Source organism: Balaenoptera acutorostrata, chromosome 16, assembly GCF_949987535.1.
Source record: "Balaenoptera acutorostrata chromosome 16, mBalAcu1.1, whole genome shotgun sequence".
NCBI lineage: Eukaryota > Metazoa > Chordata > Mammalia > Artiodactyla > Balaenopteridae > Balaenoptera > Balaenoptera acutorostrata.
Window position 1 is genome coordinate 30206415 of NC_080079.1, and position 23763 is coordinate 30230177.

The following is a 23763-nucleotide window of genomic DNA, read 5'->3' on the forward strand; positions in this document are numbered from 1 at the left end:
AGATGTGAGAAAAGAGGGATAGCCTTAGAGGTAAGAAGAAAGGGAGAGATTGAGGTGTAGGAACCAAGAAAAGAGAGTTTTTAATAAGGAGGGAGTGCTGCTAGAAGTCCAGGAGGTCAAGTAATAGGAAGACAGAAAAGTGCCATTGAACTTGGCAACATGCAGGTTGTTGGTGACCTTGAGAAATATAGTTCAGCGGAGTGGTGGAACAGAAGTCAGATCACAATAGTTTGAAGAGTGAATGGAGGGTGAGATATTGGAAACAATAATGTGGACAACTCTTAGGAGAATTTTTACTGTGAAGGAAAGTAGAAAAATGAAAAGAGATTTGGGGTCAAGGAAGATAATGGCATTTTTTCCCCTTTAATTTAATGTGGGAGACAGCAGAACAGGTTTGTATTTTGAGACTTATCCAGGAGAGAAGAAGAGCTAGATGATACAAGAGATCAAGGATATAACCAAAATGAGAAGTTCTTTAAGGCTAGAAGAAATGGAATCCAGAGGAATTGGCCTTCATTAAATGGAGGGACAATTATACCAGGGTAACAGAAAGTAAGAAACAAATATTTTTCTATGTCAGAGATTAAAAAGTCATACTGAGGAGACACTTCTACCCAGTATATAAGGTATAGTTAAGGCATCCCAGTTTGTGTACATGGTGTAATTTTGGGCACATAGATGCTAGTTTGTTGTGAATAAGTCAAGAACTTGGACACAGTAGTTGGCAACAGATGAAAGAAATCATCATGTGACTGGGTGGTGTGGTGACAAGTGGTGAGGCCTACTTCCCCATAGATCCGAAAACTAATAGCACTCAAGAGGCTAGAAAAAATTACATATGGCAAGAAGGAAAGGTACTGATGAACATTTTTTTTCTTTTATGTGCCAGAAAAAATGGGTATTTACCTTTCTTAATGTATATGTACTAAATATACAGTGAAATATAACTTTACACACATAAACATTCCCAGTGACTCAACCAACAATAACAAAAATGTCAGCACTCTAAATTACCAGCTCTGTAGTTTTTCCAATCCTCCTGGTTATACAGATATAATTTTACATAGTTGTGATCATTGTATATGCATCATTTTGAATTCTGCATTTTTTGCTCATTGCTTTATATTGCCCCTTCCTTATTTCTACATAGTTCTCATATTTGTCATTCTTAATACCAGTAAAATATTCCCTTGCATTAATGTACTGAATTCTGCCTAAGCATTCCCTCACTGCTGGGCATTTGGGCTGTTTCCAGTTTTTGTCTGTAATATATAGCACAGCTGTAAACATCTTAATACAAATAGGTTTTTTTAAAATTTCTTTTGAATTACAACCTTGGGCTATATTCCAAAAAGCTGGGTTTCTGGGTCAAAGTACTGTATATAATAATTTTTATGGCTTTTGTATTTGTTGCCAAATTTCTTTTCAGAACAGTTTCACCAGGTTGAAGGGCAGCAATGTATTAGTGTATCTTTTTCCCAATACTCTACAACGAGTATTATTTTTATTAATTTACTCTATTTTAATTAATGCAAGATTGTACCTCATGGTCGTTTAAATTTGAATCCTGTTAACTGTGAAAAGAACCAAACATTTTCCAAAACTTTGTGTTGTCTCCTTTCCCCTTATTCCACATTTGACTAATGACACAATAACCATTTTGCCTGAGACACAGACCAGGAGGTCATTTTAGATTCATTCCTCTCCTTTGTTCAGTCTCCATTAGTTAGTTATTAAGTTTTGTTATTTCTGACTTCTTAGTATCACTCATATCCCATCTTCCTTTCATTTTTATTTTAAACCTTATCGTTTTTCCTCCTAAACAATTTCTCCATATCTAGTCTCAGACTCTAATTTCTCCTTACAGATTTCTGAGTAATTTTTAAAAAATGCAACATGTGGTCAAGTCACTCTTGCTTGAAATCCAAACCCTTTCACATGTACCCCTGGCCTTTAGGGTCCAGTACCTGCCTTCTTTGCAGCTAGTCAGTAGCTACACACCCTTGCACAACCTGCACTTAGTACATCAAAGTATATGTCCATCTTAGAAGATGCCACACTTTTTTACCTTTGCACCTTTTTATTTTGTGTCGTTTTCTTTGGAATACCACTCTCTTCCCTTATTTTTCTTCTTTCCAATAGATCTTCTCTGACATCTTCAGGCAGGATTTCTTATCACCTCCTCTGTCCTTATATGGTACTTTATTTTTCTGCTATAGCACTTATCAAATTGATGATAACTTACTTATTTACCTATCTGCCTCCCCTAACAGACTGTAGACTAAGGTCAAGACTCGGTCTATGTTTTATTGATTCTGTAGCCTTCAGAATCTAGGAATAGCTTTAGTTTTATAGAGCCAAACTAATTTTTAAGCTTAAAAAAGCTTAAAACTACTTAGGTATTTACTGGACTATATAGGACTATCTTCCCAGTTAGGATATGAACAAACAGAGATAGAATCTTCATGTTTATGTCTTCAGATACTACCATGTTGCCTGGAATATGGGAAGTACTTAATAAAATGCTTGTTATATTATTTCCATTTCCTCATTCAGGAACTGGCTTTTCCCAGTTATTGATTTTTATCTAAAGGCATTAGTAGGGTTCTTTAGGGTTTTATTATTTTCCTCTGCTTTTCTTTTGTAAACTTTTATGCATCATCTATGTTATGACAATTTTATCTTAATGTATTGCTTTTCTTATTACTTTGAAATATGTTTTTATTGCTTCAAAAGTTAACTTTTTATTATAGTTGTTCTTATCCATTTTCTTGTTGGTTGTCTTTTCTGTTTCTTTCCTTACACAGTTAGGATAAAGTTACTATTTCATTTTCACATAGCCTTTTAAAAATGTTTTAATTTTCAATGTTAGGCTCTTTAACTTATTTGGAGTTTATTGCTGTATGTACTATAGAGTAAGGACCTAATCTATTTTTTGGTGATGTGACAGTGTCAAGAAAAGCAGGTATTCATTGAAAGCATGTTTACTGAGGCTTTTTTGGGGGCTTTCAAATCATAGGGAAATGAATACTAAATTATCTCTCAATAAACATTTATTGAACAGCTATTTCATGTTTGATCCTTGCTTAAGTGTTGGGTTTATATTGATGAATAAAACCAAAGTAACTCTTATCCTCTTGGAGCTTAGCAAGACAGAGCCACAGTAAATAAGAAAACAAATTATCCCAAATTGTATATAATTCTGTGAAGGAAATGATCAGGATACCTGGAGTTGGAGGATTTATTTGGACAAGGTGATCAGAGAAGACTTATCTGAGGAACAATTTATTTAAGCCAAGAACGAAAGAATAAGAAGAGGCCAATTGTTCAAAGATCAGAGTGAAAAAAGTTTTAGATAGAGGTGGTAGGTCGTGTTTGTCAATGTCCTGAATCAGAAACAAGGTTAAGGCATTTGAGCAATAGAAAGATGAGAATTATAGTGAGCAAAAGGAGAGCAGTAGGAGATGAGAATGCATAGACAGGCAAGAACCAGATCATTACTGAACCATGTATACCATGGAAAAGAGGTTGTGTATTTTATTCTCTGAGCAATGGAAAGCTATTACAGAGTTTTTATAAGGGCAGCAACATGTACCAGAGTCTACTCTGTTTTGTGTGCCAAATAGATTTTAAGGTGCAAAAGTAAGAAATCAAAAGAGTTCAGTAAGGAGGGTTTTCACTATGAGGTGTGTGTATGATTGGGTTAAGGTAATGGCAGAAGAGATGGAGAGAAGTTAAGGTAGACTTGCTTTGTTGATGGATATCCCAGCAAGGTGGGGGTGAGAGAATAGGAGGAATTAATAAAGGATGACTTCCACCTTTTGAACGTTAGCATCTCTCTTTCAAGAGCCATCACATGCAGAAAAGGGAGGTTTTCAAAAGGAAGTTACACCAAAATGAACACATATTCATACTCAGGAAACAGTATCTCTGGAGCAACAAAAGATGACTTTAAACTACATTGGTGGGCTTCCCTGGTAGCACAATGGATAAGAATCTGCCTGCCAATGCAGGGGACACGGGTTCGATCCCTGGTCCAGGAAGATCCCACATGCCGTGGAGCAACCAAGCCTGTGTGCCACAACTACTGAAGCCCACGCACCGTGCTCCGCAACAAGAGAAGCCCGCGCACCACAAGGAAGAGTAGCCCCTGCTTGCTGCAAGTAGAGAAAGCCCGTATGCAGTAACGACGACCCAACACAGCCAAAAATAAATAAATAAAATAAAAATAAATAAACTACATTGGGTGTGCTTCAAGTTCAGGATAGTGATCTGAGCACAAGCTCCATTTCCTTCTGGAACATCATCCCAACTCCTATTAAAAACTGATAAAGAACAATTCTGTAATAACAGCACACGAAAGAGGGATCATTAGCAGATGAGAGACTTCTGAAAGATTTCTATAAGACAGTAAACAGATGGAAGCCTGTTGACAGAGTAATCAGAGTGAGGAAGTGGCAACCCAGAGAACATGGGCTCTGAGAAAAGATAGAGAATCTGTCTTGCAGATAGGCTTAGAAGCCAGAGAGGGTGAGGTGGGAAAGGGGGACCAAGCCAAGGAGTTAATATGAAAGTCCATCTTCAGAGGGACTACACCCACAACTCAACTCTCTCCTCCATCATTTTAAGTCCCCTACCCTGCCTACAGAGCAAAGACAGCTCTGTCTATCATCTACTAGCAAATGCCAAACCAATAGTTAGGAACCTTCACCAAAAAAATACTGCCGGAACACCTGGGGATGAGCTAGTATTGCTAAGGTGGAGTTGCTTCTGCATAGTAAAATGCTGAGTAGAGCACTGTGGGATACCCTAGCCCAAAGGCTATCTGTGTCCTCCCTCCCCCCTCTCTAAAGGGAAGTGTGTTGGTCAACAAGCTGTGACCACAAAATAGAGATCCCAAGGAAAGGAGAGACTTATCAAAAAAAACCCCTTATATTCAACAGCTTAGAAAAATCTGCACCTACTACCTAGAAGAATCTATTTAGTCCCCAATTTTAAAAAATAAATAGATAGGCAAAGATCACAAGATGTAAGAAGGAATCAAGTAACATAAAAGAGAAAAAACAAGACAAATACATTTAAAAAATTGACCCAAGAAGAATTATAATTCAAGATCAGAACTAGAAAAGTAAAAAGCTATAGTTAGTATCCTTATAAAGATATAGTAAGATACTGTATTTATATATACTGTATTTTGTATACAGAGCAAAAAAATATTTTTTTAAACTAAATATATAATTGCTGAAATTAAGCCCAATAAATGTAAGGTAATGATTTCTTAGATATAACACTGAAAGCATAAGTGATCAAAGAAAACACTGATTAGCTGGATCTCATAAAAATTAAGAAGTTTTGTGCATCAAATGATACCATCAAGAAGGTGAACAGACACACATAATAGGAGAAAATATTTGCAAGTCATACAGCTGATAAGGAATTTATATCCAGAATATATATATATACACACACACACATATCAATTCTTTCAACTCAACAGTAATATGACAACCTGTTTAAAAATGACCAAAAGGGATTTGAATAGGCATTTCTCCAAAGAAGACATACAAATGGCCACTAAGTACATGAATAGATGTTCCACATCATTAGTCACTAGGAATGTGCAAATCAAAACCACAGTGAGATACCACTTTACATCCACTAGGATGGCTACAATCAAACAGACATACAAAAGCAAATGTTGGAGAGGACGTGGAGAAATTGGAACCCTCATACACTGCTGGTGGGCATATAATATGGTACAACTATTTTGGAAAACAGACTGGCAATTACTTGAAAGGTTAAACATAGAGTTACCATATGACTTAGCAATTCCATTTCTAGGTATATACCCAAGAGAAATGAAAACATATGTCCACACAAAAACTTGTAAACTTATTTATTGTGGCATCATTCATAATAGCCAAAAAGTAGAAACAACCCAAATGTCCATCAACCAATGAATGGATAAATAAAATTCAGTAAATCCATACAATGGAATATTACTTGAAAATAAAGAGAACTGAAGTACCAACACTTGTTGTCAGAGATGAACCTTGAAATCATCATGCTAACTGAAAGAAGCCAGTCACAAAAGCCCACACAGTGTGTGGTTTCCTTTATATGAAATGTCCAGAATAGGCAAATCTATAGAGACAAAAAGTAGATTGGGTTGCCTAGACTGGTGCAGGTTTCAGGGAAATGGAGAGTGACTGCTCATGGGAATGGGGTTTCTTTTTGAAATTAAATATTCTAAAATTAGATTATGTTGATAGTTGCACAATTTGTAAATATAATAAAAACTATAGAACTGTACAGTTAATGAGGGGATTATATGGTATTAAATTTTATCTCTGAAAAGCAGTTAAGAGTCCAATAAAAGAATTATAAGATAAAATCAAGGAAATCTTCCATACACAGAGGTTGGACAGAGACAAAAAATTGGGGATGAAATCTTACTGTTATAAAAGATCAGTTCAGGATCCCCAACAGCTGTCTCACAGGATATCCAGATCCAGAAACAAGGAAGAAAATTATGGTTACAGAAAAGATTGAAAACCTTATCAACCTTTACAATGGAAAATTAAGGGGACAGTTGACAGAAAATAGGCGGTAAAAATGGAGAGAAGAAATATGACCCACACGGCTGATATCCTCTTATAATATGTATGGAGTTGGAAAATATTGTCTAAGCCATTGAAATAATAAATTGAGATGTGGAGAAGAGGAGGCCCAGTAAACCACGCACATGGAGTTAACCCTTGGTTAGAATGAATTATGGCAGCATTTCCTTAAATGTGCTCTGGAAAATATCAATTCTGCAGGATAAGAACATTATGTGGAGGGGGAAAAAAGTAAAAGGTTCCATAGTCAAGTAAGTTTGAGAAATACTGGGATATACAAATGTACTGAAACACTTTCCAGCATCTTTATTACATTAGCTTACATTCTGAATCTCCAAGAAGGGGATTTAGCACGCAGAATTTAAAAAATTTATTTGACCGTAGTCTTATTTTCCGAGACTATCTTGAGGGACTAGTGTTCCACTAACATGTTTGGACATCACTGACTTGGAATATGAGCTCTGCTTCAGGTGAGATATGGCCATAGAGCAAACAATAGCAAAAGAATTACAATTTGGAGAACTCAGGACTTGGACCATTGCAATAGCCCCATTACTGGTCTATTTGCTTCCATTCTTGTCCTCTCCAGTCTGTTCACCACTCAGCTGCCAGAAAATCTTTTACAAACATAATTCACATGATGTCAGTCATTTGCTAAAGACTCTTTAATGACTTTTCATTGCTCTTAGAATAAAATTTAATCTCCTTACCACATCCAACAAGGCTCTGCAATGAGCAGTCTGGCTGCTGCCCAGCTCTTCATTCTTATCTTCTCCAGATTTCCCTTTCCTTACTTCACTCGGGCCTCACTGGCCTGATATGTGCTAAGTTTCTCTCTCTCTCTTTTTTTTTTTTTTTTTGGTGGGGGGCGGGGGTTGCACAACACATGCTTTTCTTTCTACCTAGAGTGTCCTCTCAGCTTGCCGCATGGCTGGTTTCTCCTCACCCATCAGAGTTCTTTCTTGAATAGCCTAGCTAAGTGATTCTCTATCAGCGCACTCTGTTAGTTCTCTTTATGGCATTTATCACAAGTTATAACTGCATATTTACTGTTTATTTTTTGCTTATAGATCATAAACTCCATGAGAGCAGGAAGTTGTCTGTTGTATTTACTAATATATATTCAGTGCTGGCAAAAAGCCTAGCACACGGTGGGTGCTCCAATTTGTTGAATGAAGAATGGAAGTTATACTAATATTTTAGAGAGTTGCTAGTGGCATATTCTAACCTGAACCTAGGTTAGAACAGAAAGCTAGACAGGACCTTTAACACCCATGGTGGCCCAGAGAGCTATGGAAAGCATTCCAATTTGGGCAAAGAGGATAAAAGCAGGAGAATTAGGAAGGAAATAATGGTCTTTTCCATCACAGCAGACCACATTTTGTATGCTGTGTGCTCAATGATCTACAAAACAGAAACAGAAAAATTGCCTTTTTATATCCAGAATTTCTATCTTTAGTTCTGTCTAATTACCAGAACTTCTACTAAGTGCCTAATGCTGATGTATAGACTCCACTGGTACTCAAAGCATAGACAGCAGTGAAAGTGGTATGGGTGGGTAAGGATGGAAAGTTCACTATGTTCCTATACACAGGCTCTCATTATGACTTTTGTGGGCCCTGGGCATTCTTGACCTCATGGGTCCCTTCCTCCATAAAGACATATTAAATCAACAGCCTTCTGTGTTCTACTGTAGTAAGTCAATATAGCAGGATTGGGGGCAAGGGTGGAAATAGCAGGAATGTGAAGAGCATACACTTTAGAACTAGATGAGACCCAGATCAGCTTCTAGCTAGGTCACCTTGAATTATTTAACCTCTCTAAAACCTCGGTCTCCTCATTGGTAAAATGAGGCTACTGAAATTATCTATTTCTTAGGCTTGTTGTGAAGTTAAATGAGATAATGAATTGAAAGTGCTTAGTGTAGTTCCTGGCACAGTCCACACCTAAAGAGATGTCAGCTACAATTGTTAAGGACAAGTGAATTTCAAATTGAAAAGGCAGGGTTTTTTTCTGACTTTTTGCCTATGACTCAATGTAGCCTTCTAAGCAGTTCAGAGAACTGAATGAGATTGAGAACTAGAAAGATTAGCTACAGTAACATTGCATTATAATGAGGGTGATCACAGCTCCTGCCTACAAACCTACTTACAGCACGTTCTTGTTTGGAGTGGGAAATTGCACAGCCGGGAACAATTTGGTGCACAGAGGAATCATCACAGTGTTTTTCCTAATAATTGTTATGTTTTATTTCACCTGTGAAAGAGTATATGACTTAAACTACAGGAGGCGAGAACAATTTATTCCTCTTAGTTTATAAGAAGAGAGTTTCCTTCTCCGCCTGTAGAGAGAGGCAGGGCCTCCCAGCAGCTGTTCAGTGCTAATTAACAAGGAAGCACTGGCTGCTGTAAAGGTCTGCTCCCTAGCTGAGAATTATGCTAATGACTGCTTACTTCTAAACTTGCTTTTTTTTCTTTTTATTTATTTTTTTCCTGGACAGGACTTCTTTCTTGATTAGAGAGACAGCCTAATTCCTGACCCAAGCCCAAGGATATCAGTTATGGCTATTATGATGAAGGATGTTTCTCTCTTCTTCTGTTGTCAGAGAAGTCAGATGGGGGTTAGAAAGAACATTGGAGAAGGAGACTGGTGTCCTGGGACATAGATTTAGGTTTGACACATACGGTCTTGGGAAATGTCTTCCTCACTTTCTTTTTTTCCACTCCTTTCCTCCCTTCCCCATTCTACTTTCCCTAAGAACCCTACTTTTCCTCCAAGAATGACCTACCCTAACAGGTGCTGCTAAGATCACAATCTGTAAAAGGTGTGGCCCATGGTCCTCCCTCAATGGAAGTACCTGGAGAGCTTCTTTAAAATGCAGCATGAGATATAGTACAGAGCGGTCCCAAGTCCCCTTTATCCAGTTTCTCCCAACAGTGACATCTTGTGACACTATAGGGCAATATCACCACTAGGACATTGGCATTGATACAGTGGAGATACAGACCATTTCTGTCACCACAGGGATATCTCATGTCACTCTTTCATCCTTCTCATTCTCGCTCTTTACTTAAAACTCCGGCCAACCACTAATCTGTTCTCTATTTCTATAATTTTGTCATTTCAAAAATGTTACATAAATGGAATAATATAATACGCAACCTTTTAGGGTTCGATTGTCCACTCAGCATAATGCCCTGGAGATTCAACCAGGTTGCTGCATGTGTCTATAGTTTGCTCCTTTTCATTACTGGTAGTGTTCCATGGTGTGGGTAGACTACATTTTGTTTAACCATTCTCTCACTGAAGGACATCTGGTCCTGTTGCTGTTTATTATGAATAAAGCTGCTATAAATATCTCTGTAAAACAAAATGCAGCATGATTCTTAGGCTCCAGCCCAGACCTACCCAACCAGAATGTGTGGGGATGGGACATAGACATTGGCATTTGAACAGGGACTTCAGGGATTCTTTGCACCCCAAAGTATGAGAACTACTGCCCTATAATATAGACAGAGCAGGTCTTACTATCTTATTTTACAGATTAAGGAATGGAGGTACACAAATGCTAAATTATTTACCAATCTCACATTTATTGAGTGCCAGCAGTGTGCCTGGCAGTACCCTTGTTTCTTCATGTATGTTATCCTGTTCATCTTCACAATGCCTTTGGGAAGTAGGCTCTCTCCATTTGAAAACATTCAGGGAGGTTAAACAACTTACCCAGGGTCACATGGCTAATACGTTGTGGAGCCAGGTCTTAAATCAAGTATCTATCTGACTCCTAGGCCCATGCTCTTTCTACACTGTGGTGCTGTTTTCCTGAATTTTCATCTTTGAGTGAAGCCACATGGTCTAGCATACTGGAAAAAATATATAATACTCTTCACCTTAGTTCCATAGTTTTCACTCTCATAGACTCAGCTTCATACTGGGACTTGACCTTTTGGAAAGTCTGCTTTTCTGTGTGAAATTCTTCACGATATCTTGATGCATTTTTCCTCCTTCCCACCTGGCTCCACAGCCAGGACAAATCATATCAGGTCAGTTATAGCCTTCTTTGCCTGAATCCGGCAGCATTTTAGACTGTCGAGACATGTCTGTCATAATATTCCCCTAACCAGCACCTTCCAGCTCCAGCCATAGCCTTCCAGATCTGTTTCAACATCTTCTTTCACCATCCCTCATCCCCCTGCTATTTGTCTTCATTCTAATCAAGCAAACCTATTTTGTCCTTTCTGTATTATTGTCTCACATCTGCCTCCATTTTATTCCAGACATTGTTCTATAGCCTCCCTCCTCCCAAGTCCCCATTAGCAGCATGAAATAGCCTTCATCTTGGGGGCCAGTTCCAGGTAATAGTGCCTGGCACCCTATCTTGAGAAGGATTCTTAGGCCAATTCTGAGATTAGGGAAAGAGTATTGAGATCTATTACCAAGGTCTACCATGGGTTCAGAAAAAGGGAGCACATATCATAAATTTGCCATCTCTGCATGGTTAAAGCAAGGGATTTAAAGTCAGAAATGGATTTGATTCTTAGCACTGCAACTTATTAGTTGGGTGATCTTGAGCACAGTTTCTTCATCTATAAAATGAAAGTAATAATACCTATCTTATAAGATTGTACACTATGTAAACTGCTTACCAAGTGCCTGTCAATCAGTAAGTGGTAGCTAACTTATTTTTTCCTTTCTTCATTAAGATCCTTCTTAAATTAAGCCTCATGGATGTAACTTTTATTGGCAAGAGAGATTCTATGGAGAGTCTCACCCCTCTCAAGTCCCTGTATGTTAAAAACTCTATAAATCTATCAAATTAAGGGAATTATAAGCTAGAAGAGAAGCCTAAATAGAGAGCTGCACTAGCTATTAAAGTCAATGAACATATAGCCATGCTATTTATCAGCCTACTGCAAGTGTAATAGTATATATAAATAGGGGTGGGGAGAGAAAAAGGAAGGGAGGGAGGGAGGGAGAAGGGAAGGGAGGCTTGAAGGGAGGAATGGAAGGAGAAAGAGAAACGGAGAGAGTAAAAAGAGAGAGAGAGAGGGTGGGGAAGAAAGAGATCAATATTTTATTTCTTCTAGAGCTTAATATATAGTTAACCTAGTATAGCTTAATATATAATTAGCCATGGAAATGTAAGTGACTTTGGACCAAACAGAAGTTGCCTGGTTTGCTGTAACTCAAAATGAATGATTTCCTCACAAGTTTTTCCTAGCTTTTGTGTAGAATGGCTGTCACATCTTATTCATGTTAGTTACATAACCAAAGATCCTCCTTGTGGACAAGGAAAAGGATCAGGCTGCCACGCTCTTACTGAAGTTTGTAGTCATTTGGACATGCAGTTCCCCATGAAGGGTTTATCCTCTTTCCTGGGAGCAAAATTCAGAAACCAGTTTTCAGGGTTGCACTCTGTGGTCCAGAAGCAGAAATCAAACCCCAAAGACCATGAATAAAGATGTGCCTTATTATAAGAGAGAGCTGTGATACGCACTGGGAGAGAAGGCTCCACAACATTTCAGATACGTCGTATGTGCAGGTGGATAACAAAGGAAAGAAATTCTCCCAGATTTGGGGTCCCTTGGGGGAGGAAAGGAACTCACAACGAAAGGGAATATTTTGTTCTTTTCCGTAGCAGCATATTTGCTCCAGTGGGAAAGATTCCCCAGTACTGAAAGGTCTGCCTGGCACTGGCCAATTTCCTTAGGTACAGGTCCTTGCCCCTTCCCTCTCTTATCCTTTTTTGAATGACTGGATGTCAGCATGAGGACAGACATCTTCTGTTCTCTGAAATAATCATCCAAGATTTCTGTCTTCATAATTCAGGTATGGAGACATCCAACCTTGGAAAACCAAGATCTTTCCTTTCTGTCATTATTCACATCCTGGGTCATCTTTTACTTGTTCATTCATAGACCTAAATCTAGGGATTAGAATGGAGGTGGATGGTTGAAAACACTTGGATAATACTGGACCCTAAACAGAATTTCACTTTCCCAATGGTGTTTCACTCCTGACAGCCCTAGTCTGTGTGCATGTTATTCCACCTCTAATATTACTGTTGCTGAGCATTCTGCAGCTGTGTGGAAGTTATTCATTTATGTGGTTTGGGCCAGTTTCTGAGAAACAGGCAAAACTAAGGAGCAGAAGAATCCATCAATGTTAGATTTGAACAAAGAAAATTATAATCTTTTTGGACTTGTTGTCCTCCTCAGTGCCAATATAGATATAAAAACAGAGTATGGGGGTTTCCCTGGTGGCGCAGTGGTTGAGAATCTGCCTGCCAATGCAGGGGACACAGGTTCGAGCCCTGATCTGGGAAGATCCCACATGCCGCGGAGCAACTGGGCCCGTGAGCGACAATTACTGAGCCCGAGCGTCTGGAGCCTGTGCTCCGCAACAAGAGAGGCCGCGATAGTGAGAGGCCCGCGCACCACGATGAAGAGTGCTCCCCACTTGCTGCAACTAGAGAAAGCCTTCGCACAGAAACGAAGACCCAACACAGCCATAAATAAATAAATAAATAAATAAATAATTTTTAAAAACCAAAACAAAACAGAGTATGGAAATGATATAGATACACGGTAGATACAGAGAGCCCTAGTGTTCAGAGAGGGAACATGAGGCTGGGGAGAATTCACCAGATTCACTGGCTATAATATCTATTCCATGGAGTTTTGTCTAATCAGTTTCCTTTATGTGTTATTTCTGTCATTTGTTTTTGTTTTTCTAGTTTTTTTTTTTTCAATCATTCAAAGACTTCTGAAAACAGAACATTTGCTCCATTTTAGATGAGTTTTATACACTTCTCAAAAAAACAAAGGTATGTTTAGTCATCCTGGTAGTATTTGGAAATGCATATTTTGTTTGACATTATTCCTGAATTAGATTCTTCCTCGTCAGAATAAGTGTAGAAATGCTTCCATATGTTTGAAGTTGTTCTCATCATTTTGCCAAGAGGGAAACAGGAAGAATGTAGTTTACAACAGTTTTCATATGAACATATATTTAATAATTTTTTCCCATAAAGTTAGCTAAAACAACTTTTCTACTGCTTAAATATGCTACTAAAGTTAAGATAATAATATCATTGGTCTAAACATATTAAATAGTGATTGACAAATTTTTTAAAATATTAAAATGAAATGAAAGTATATTTTACTATTTTGATTTCTTTTACAAAATAAGGCTTTAGGTAAGGATCTGACTTTACTGTTTTCCCAAATAGCTACAAATCACATAGCACTATTAAAAACATGCTTCAGTTTTTCACATACTAAATTCTTTTCCATGTAATAAATTTTTATATATAAATTTTTGTAAACAATCTCTTCTGTTCCATAGATATCCTTACTAATTCCTGATCTCTTTACTAAGATCTCCTCACTAATGCCTAGGAATGTTTTAATAATTGCAGGTTTTATGGTGTATTTTAATATATGGTAGATCAAATAAATGTCTTTTCAGTATTATAGTTTTTTCAGACCATTCTTGGCTTCTTCCAGATGAATGTTAGAATGATTTTGCAAAGTTTCAAAAATAGAATGATTTTGCAAAGTTTCAAAAATATCTGATGGGATTTTTTTTATTACAATTTCATTAAACCCATAAATTAGGTTAGGAAGAATAATTGATTTTCCTATCCAGGATCATGGTAGGTCTTTTCGTATATTCAATTTAAAAATATTTCTCTGTAAACTATATAATATTCTACATATGGGTCCAGTATATTTCATATTTAATTATAGATATTATAGATTTTCTTTGCGGGTGGGGGAGGGGTGTGGGGAGAAAACATTAGCATTACTTTAAATGTTCCTAACTCTAGTTTTCCCATTCTTTTTATAATGTAACTTTTGATAATGGAAGGTTATTTAAAGACTTATCAACCTGTAGCAGAACAAACTATTCAATGCATATGAGGATCTCCAGATTATAATGTCATACATAACAAGTTTCCAGCTTCTAAGACACCAAATTAGATGTGTTCTTAATTGCCTGTCCAGAGCCTTTTAGCCAGGCAGGGCATTGATGATTATTTTTTCCTCCTAATTTTCTTGTGAATGTGTAACTGTTATCATCAATGACTATTTACTTCAAGTTCTTTGAGGCATTTTCAGAAGGATTGGAGTACATTCACCAACACCAGCATTAAAGTCTATTCCTGGATTGCCCATCTTAGGCAATGGCATTACCACAGTTAAAACTTTGGGGTTCTCTCTTACACCGCTTCCTCACTTAAACTCACCTGCCGAGTCCTCTTGAGTGCTCCAACAGTGTTTTTTTCAACTGTGTCTTTTTTCGTTCCCACATTTCAAAGCCTCCCATCACTCTGCGGTCATCTCCCTCCAGCTTGTCCACACCACACTACCTTTCACCTTTACCATAGCCAGAGTGATCTTCCTAAAACTCAAGTCTGATCCTGACACACCCTCACTTGCTTAAGCACAGGATAAATCCAACATGCAGGAGGAGCTAGCTGTATTTTACAATATTGTGTTGGGTGCTAATCATACAAAGATAAATAAGACCTCGAGTTGTACCGAGATGTTAAGGAATAAAGGCCAGATGTGTTAGCATCATAGGCTAGCAACTAGTTATCTGACCAGGCTGACTTCCTACCACTCCCTTACCTGTCCCCTGATATCCAGATATCCTGGACTCCTGAGAAAACACTCACCTTGACTCTATCATGCTTTGCTCAAGCTGCTCTATGCCTGGCTTGCTCTTCATGGCAAAATCCTACCCTTCTTTCAATGCCAGATTCAACCTCTTGTGAGATGTGAAGCTTTACTCAATGCTTATCCCTCTTCTAACACCACAGAAGGTAGAGCTACCTACTCCCTTGACTGCTCTCCCACAGCAGTTAGTTTGTACCGGTAATGCAACACAAAGAGACTAATTTGTCTCAGTGTCTGTCTTCTTGGGTTTACTGTGATTGTCTTATAGCAGAGGCCCTGAGTCAGTCACCTTTCGACACCTGCTCCAGCACCTAGTCTTACAAATAATACTGAAATGCTCAAGTCTGTGAGAGGAAGCCACAAGCAAAGAAGGTGCTGAGGCCTTTTATTCTTTTTCTAAAAAATAGGGTAGTGTTTTCTCAAGGCAAAAATTCAACTTATTTTTTGCATCTTAATAATTCTTGGTCTCAGTGAAAACAGCTTGAAGGCAACATAGGGTTTGGAATCAGAAAACCTGAGTTTAGTCTGCACTACTCTATGAATCTGAACAAGTCACATAACCTCTATGAGACTTACCAACCTCCACTATAAATTAGAAATATCTGCCTACCAGGGCTGTTTTGAGAGTTATGTGAAATTATATACATAAGAAGCTGAAAAAAAATTTTAATGAGAAAGCACTCTAAATGTCAGTGTAATTTTTATTATGGTTATTTTTATATGTAAATGGAGGCAGTTTTACTTTACAGAGATTTTAGAAATAATTTTGGAGGAGTAAACCCATGTAAATATATTTATATATATATATATATATTTTTTTTTAATGACACTTGTATCTAAGTTTGCCTAGGTTTTCTAATTTTTAAAATATCCTGGGGAGGGGGTACAAAATTTCATTTCCCCCTCTTAATTTTTGGGTTATCCTACTTCTAAGATTACCATCAGGTTTCCAGCTTAGAGTGCTTATGTGGCAGGTATAGTATTTTGGATCCTAATCTGTTTTCCTTCTCCCTGGACTTTTCCATTTTTCTCCTGTCTATTCAAGCAGATAGCTGGTTGTGTGCTTATTGACTCAGGGGTGGCACATGACAGGATGGAGAAGAGAATGCACAGCTTTTCCAGCTTTTGAATTTTAAAGGAAGAATCCTGGGCATAGGGCTAGAAATGGTGAGGAGAGTGGATCTACCCTCCCATAGTCAAGAGATTTTTCTGGGCTGGAGAAAGGAGAGGAGAAGAGAAAGAGAAGTCCGTGCGCTCCAAAAGCAGAGGGTTCCTATGTCCTGCTTCCTAAGAAGTACTGCTAGGAGGGGTGGCATGATCCCATAAAAATGAGCTGGTTAGGGTGTCTGGAAATACTACTTCTCTAGCCAGTAGGGAAGTTAGTAACCTGTATAATGTGATTAATAATATCCACCTCACCAAGCAAAGCAATTTTGAGAATTATTTGAAGGAAATACATGTGAATACCTGGTACTAAATAGGTATTCAGTAAATGTTATATTCCCTCCAATCCCCATTTATGTTTTGGTCCTGCTCAGCAAACCACTTTCATTCCTCAGTCAACCCTATGCTCCATTTCCCACGTTCTTGCTCCTGGACTGCTGAGTGGTACTAGACAAAAAGAGGCAAAACCATACAGGCAAGAGCCAAGCTGCCTCCCCCTCCTGTTCTTTTCCCTTCCCCTCTCCCTCCCCCTTCTCCTTCCCCTCTCCCTCCCCCTTCTCCTTCCCGTCCTCATTGTCTCCCTACTCTCCGTCCTCTTCATCTTCTTTTATGAACATCACTCTGCTACTAAACAGTAGTCCTGGTATCCCTTCTTCTCTCACCCAGTCCCGCAGAGACTCACTCCTCTTCCACCATCAGGGCAAAACAGAGCCTCTGTCTGGGCAGCGCAAGCACGCCCTTTGGCCATGTGTCCTCCTGGCAAGGTTAGGCTGGAGTAGGGCAGGGGTAGGGCATTCTTGACAAAGTACCGTCCTTCTCCCTTCTCAGTGGACAAATTCTTTGTTTATGAAGTACTGATGGAAGATCGTTTCTGTCTGAGGAGAAGTTCCCTTCCAGGGTCTCAGGAAAGAGAATTGAAAGTAAGATCTGAAAGAACTGAGATGTTCCTTTTGATTTCCTGTGTCTGAGTGGTAACTCTCTCAAATAGTAACATGAGCCATGACAGCACATGGCCTCAGAACATGTGGATGGCTAAAAGGAGGCAGGTAGATAATTGAGTTATTCACAGACTTGCAGTTTATGATACCCTATGGAATCTGTGTGGCCTTGGATGCTTTCTCCTGTCACTATGTTTCTGGTGGAACCCCAAGGGGCACAGGAGGGTGGCAAATTGCTAGCAAGACTTTGCTGAGTGCTTTGTAGGGAAACAAGTCTGGTTTCCGTTTTGAGCTGAGCATCCTGGTCGAGATACTCAGTCCTCTATTTAGCTGCTCCAGAAATGGTTAAATTTCTCTATGTGGTGCTCAGGTTTCTACACTTAGACAGGTGTGGCAGCCCATCACTAGGGCATATTTGTTAGTGCTTCATACTTATATACTTATATAAATAAATTGGGTTTTCCCATGCTCTCTATAGAAGGAGAGGCCTGAGGTTTTTCAAAGGCATATGTTGTGTTGTCATCCTTGGAAAATGTTATCGTTTGTCTCCTAGTAGATCTCAGAATCCTTAGAGAATAGGAAATGTGACAGATAAGTTTTGATCACAGGGAAGGCGATGTGGGAACCATCAGGCATGGGATTGGAAAGACAGACGTAGGTATAATGCTGTCTTGGGGTCTTGATTTCCAGATGATAAAGGATGTGTGGAGAGCTGAAAGTGTGATTACTTTCACCTTCTGTACCTTTTAACTTCCAATACCTATGGATCGGCCATGGCTGTGGGCCCTCTCAGAAAGCATAGTTGCCCAAGGATTGGCCTGATCTCTGTCTCAGCTTATTTTATTTTAACCCTGGGGATATGGTTTACTTTAAGTTGCAATATCTTTGTTCTTTCTGTTTCCTACAGATTCATGAAGGTGGCAGGAAACACAGTGGATGCAGTTACCTGGCAACAGTAGGTATTCACCATTTTTGCTCTTACTTATTATCAGATGCTGTGAAATGAAAGATAAGTAGTTGTCATGAAGTTATAACTGAAATTTAATAAACTGTCTTTCGTGCTCCAAGAAAAAAGTTAAAACTAACTCCAAAATTAGTTGTTGGCAATCAATAACTTTAATCATAATGAAAAATGTTTTATTCTGAATTTATACTCTTAGATTCTATAAACAACAAGTTCCAAATATTTCCAGAAATTCTTATCCTCCTTCAGTTTGTCATTGTGAGTCATGGATTGAGTGGGTCTGAGGATCTTGTCATTCCCTTGCTTAAAACCCCTCAGTGCCTTCCCTTTGCATGTAGACCACAAGCCAGACTCTCTACTCTGGCCTATAAGGCTCTTTGTGTTTGGCGTCCGCTCTCGTCTGATGCCCCCCTGCCCTTACTCATTCTGTCCCAACACACTGGTGAGGACTTTCAGTTTGTAGAGGGTTCACATGCATGTCTGCCTCAAGAACTTTGTATGTGTCATTCCCTCTGCCTGGAATGCTGTTATCTTTATATTTTGTGTAGCTTACTCCTTCTCATTTCTTAAGATTCAGCTTACATGTCACCTCCTTCAAGAGGCCTTCCCTGATGATCCTATCTAAAGTAGACCCCCTATTTAATTCTCTTTCTTAGCTCGTTTTTCCATAGCGCTTACCATAACTTACAATTACTATTTTTTATACTTGTTTTTGTAATTTGTGTGTTTTCTCTTTTACCAGAATAGCACTTATTCAGTTCAACAAGTGCTTATTTAGGCAACTGTTAATTGGGCATTTACTGGGGGGGGAAATAATGACAATGATAATAATAACAATGTGGCAGGAACCTTTATGTGTCTTACCATATCTGATCCTCAGAACAACCAAATGAGGTCAGGACTGTTTTTATCTATATTTTTCTACAACTTAGAGGAAGGTGTATAAAATCCAAAGATTACACAGAAAGTGGCAGATTTTGGACTTGAAGTTCGGTCTGTCTCACTCCATGGGCTTCTCTTAACTGTTACTGCTTTGGTAACAAGACAATGATCCTATACTGGAAATATTACATTCTACTGGTGGAATTCAAATCCTCTTCAGTGTCCTTACCAAAAGCTATCTGGATAATGTAGCATAAAGACAAAAGACCGGAGAATTTATAGTGTTTATAAAGAGAAGTAATGAGATCAGTGTACAAAAATTAGTGGGTAAGAATGTAAGCATTGCTCAATTATCATGGCTGACAGGGAGGGATCAGAGAAAGTGTTTTTCCCCTACTCAAGTACTCTCCATAGTACAAATGCAGTGAAGTGAGCACAGTATTTTTTTTTATAAAGGAGAAATACATTTTTGTAAATACAGTTTGTTTATTAGCTATTTAAAAAAATATTGGCCATCTCTCAAGATAAATATCATGTGTTTGTAACTACTCTAAAAATACGCCCACAGCAGGCATGGGGTTGTGTTTCTTTTGGCTGCAGGATCAGCACTCATTTGGGGACAACAAGTAGCACCTGGGCGCTAGCACTTATTCCTTACAGCCTTAATGTTCAGGCCAGACTTGGAATAGTCATGGAACAATTCCAAGAAATCTTGGCCAGGAGGACTCAGTGAAAATTAAAGCCAAATGCCATGTTTCTCTAACCCTGAGAAATGCTGAGGTGAAAATTTCTTAATAATGTAAAGGAAATCAAGAATCACTGTCAGGAAAAAAAAAGGAGACTAGAATTTGTCGGTATACATCTAGCCAAAAGAATCAATTCAATACTAGGATATTGAGCTTGGAGCTTGAACAGCCAGAACTCTGAGTCTGAAGTCATAAATAAATAAATCTATATAGTTAGACTATTTTGATTTGGACTTTCATGCTCTTGGATTTTCAGGACCAAGATACATGACTTGATGATTGGTCCTGCCCACCAACCCATGCAGAAAACCCAGAAAGAGTTAGTGAGATGAAGTTCCAATTACAGGAATGGTGGAATAGCTTGTATCAGATATCAGTGATAAATCTGGACAATAATTAAATACACACACACACACACACACACACACACACACACACAAGAGTGATCAAAAGGCAGCAAAAGCTAGAGGAAGTTATTCAATTCCTGAAAGAAGTGAATGGCACTGGTGAGATCTGTGGTTACTTAAGAATCCATACAGTATGAGGTGGCTTTAAACTCAAAAGAAATACATGGTCATATTGATTTGAGGTGTCAGAAAAAAAAGTCAGAAGGTGGAAATCTCAGAAGGATGGAGCTATGGGGCAAAACACCAAATATGCATATAAACTTCCTTTCAAATCTTTGCCTGATTCCTGAACTGTGCATATTTAAGGGAGACTTCAAGGAGCCTGGCAGAAAACAACAGCTGGAAGCCTGAAAAATTTGAACAGAAATTTCAGCTGCTGTCTGTCACATGAGGAACAGAGATTGGAATTTGAATCTCACAAATTGAGGGGCTTGATAAACACCTTGTGCTTTCCAGTGAAAACTAAAAGACATGCCTCAGGAGTAAAGTCTGTGTCCCAGGACTAAGGATTTGCCTTAAGTCTAATGTGTAACCACAACAAACTCACCCTAATGAAGTCTGAACTGCAGCTGCCACAAGAACAAGATGACCAGACGTTCATCCAACTGCCTGCTAGATCCCAAACCAACACTCTTCTGTCTCTACAACATATCAACCACACTTTCCAGTATACAATTTAAAAATTACTAGACATGCAAAGAAGCAGAAAAATGTGGCCTATGGCCAAGAGAATGATCTATAACTTGAAACCCTGAGATGATCCAGATAATAGGATTAGCTGACAAGGATTTAAAAGAAGCTATTGCACATATATTAAAATAGTTAAGGGAAAATGTCCATATTGAGTGAATACATAGGGAAATATCAGCAGTGACATGGAAACTATATATATATAAATATATAAAAATATATAAAAATATATAAATATATAAATATATAAATATATAAATATATATATATATAAAACAGAACCAAATGAAATTATTAAAGAAAAAATAGAAAACTGAAATGATGGGAATTCCCTGGTGGTCCAGTGGTTAGGACTCCATGCTTCCAATGCAAGGGGCACAGGTTCGATCTCTGGTTGGGGAACTAAGATCCCACAAGCCATGTGGTGCGACCAAAATAAATAACTAAGTAAATAACTGAAATGAAAGACTCACTGGATAGGCTTACTAAGAGATTGGAAAGTACAGAAGAAAGGGTTAGTGAACTTGCATACAGATCATTTGAAATTATACAATTAAAGAACAGAGAACAAATATTGGGAAGAAAATTGTCAAAGTTTCAGCAATCTCATTGCCAATATTAAGTAACATCTGTGCAATTAGAATCCAGAGGACAAGAGAGAGAGAATGAGGCAGAAAACTTTTTTTAAGAAACCAAAGCTGGGGACTTCCCTGGTGGTCCAATGGCTAAGGCTCTGCACTCCCAATGCAGGGGACCCAGGTTCGATTACTGGTTGGGGAACTAGATCCCGCATGCATGCCACAACAAAGAGTTTGCATGATGCAACTAAGAGTCTGCATGCCGCAACTAAGATGTCCATATGCTGCAGCTAAGGAGACCACATGCCGCAACTAAAGATCCCGCATGCCACAACTAAGACCTGGCACAGCCAAAATTAATTAATTAATTAATTAATACATTAATAAATAAATATTTTTTTTAAAAAAGAAACCAAAGCTGAACTTCTCTCAAATTTGGTGAAAAACATTAACTTATTGAACCAAGAAGCTAGGCAAGCCCTAAGAAGGATAAATACAAGGAAAATCATACCTGGACATAATATTTAAACTGTTGAGAACAAAAGGATGGAGAAAAATCTTCAAAGCATTCAGATACAAATGACACTTTACATAGAGAGCAGAGACACAAATGATGGCTAACTTGACATCAGAAAAAATGGAGAACAGAAGACAATGGAACTGCATCTTTAAAGTGCTAAAGAAGAAAAAGTCAAACCAGAATTCTCTGTCTAGAAAAATGTTCTTTTAAAATGAAAGAGAAATAAAGGTGTTTTTGGTAAGTGAAAGCCGGCAGACCTGTGCTACAAGAAATACTAAAGGAAGTTCTTCAGACAGAAGTAACATCAGAAGGAAAGTTGGATCTCAGAAAGTAATGAAATGCTTTGGAAAGTGTAAATTTATAGATATATTTTTTCTCTTAATTTCTTTTAAAAAACCTGACTCTAATACAAAAATATAACATTGTATTATGGGGTTTATAACATATAGAGTTGTAAAAATATATGGCAATAATACTACAAAGGATGATGAAGGGAAGAGGCTGTAAATGGAGTTATACTGATCCAAGTTTTTTTAATGTGAAGTAATACAATATTTACTCTAAGAAGACTGTGAAATTGTATTCCTAGAATTAAGGTTGCGGATAGAACTAAGGTTGCTGACCTAAAGTAGGGAGGTTATCCTGGATTATCCAGATGGACCCAACGTAACCATCAGAGTGGAAGAGGGAGTCAGAAAAGAGGAGGCATGGGAAGATTTAACCACAGAAGAGGAAGTCAGAGTGATGTGATGTGAGAAGGATTTGACCCACTATTGTTGGATTTGAAGGTGGAAGAAGGGGGTCATGAGTGAAGGAATAAGGGCAGCCTCTAGAAGCTGGAAACTTCAAGGACATGGATTCCTCTCTAGCACTTCCAGAAGGAATACAGCCCTCCTAATACTTTGATTTTAACCCAGTGAGATCCATGTTAATTTCTAACATACAGAACTATAAGATAATAAATTTGAATTGTTTTAAGCCACTGTTTGTGATAATTTTTTAGAGCAGCAATAGAAAACTATAGAAACAATACATAATAACAGAGATTCGAAATACCCAAAGAAAACATACCCAAAGAAAAAACTAAAAGAACAAAAGGTGGAAAAATAGATAAATCTACTTTCGTAGTTGGAGATTTAAAAGTGTCTCTTTCAGTAATTAATAGGACAACTAGATTAAAAACAGAAAGGATATAGAAGATTTGAATAACACTATCAATCAGCTTGACCTAATTGACAGTTGTAGGCTGAGTGAATATACATTCTTTTCCAGTACCCATGGAACATTCATCAAGATAGGTCATATGTGCTCAGCTATAAAACATGTCTCAATAAATTTGAAATGATTGAAATCATACAGAATTTTTTAATTGAAATATAGTTGATTTGCAATATTGTGTTAGTTTCAGGTGTACAGCAAAGTGATTCAGTTATATATATATATATTTTTTTTTCAGATTATTTTCCATTACAGGTTACTACAAGATGTTGAATATAGTTCCCTGTGCTATACAGTAAATCTTTGTTGCTTATCTATTTTATATACAGTGGTGTATATCTGTTAATCCCAT

At 37.9% G+C, this 23763-nt stretch overlaps 1 protein-coding gene across 3 annotated transcripts in view; it reads left to right on the top strand.

Moving 5' to 3' along the window:
* HPSE2 (heparanase 2 (inactive)) overlaps nucleotides 1–23763 on the top strand; it is a 617346-nt gene that overhangs the window by 368608 nt on the left and 224975 nt on the right. For all 3 annotated transcript variants that reach the window (XM_007187387.3, XM_007187388.3, XM_007187389.3), the window contains one exon: nucleotides 18314–18361. In XM_007187387.3, the coding sequence (XP_007187449.1) occupies nucleotides 18314–18361 (48 nt within the window). The remainder of the gene's footprint in view (nucleotides 1–18313; nucleotides 18362–23763) is intronic.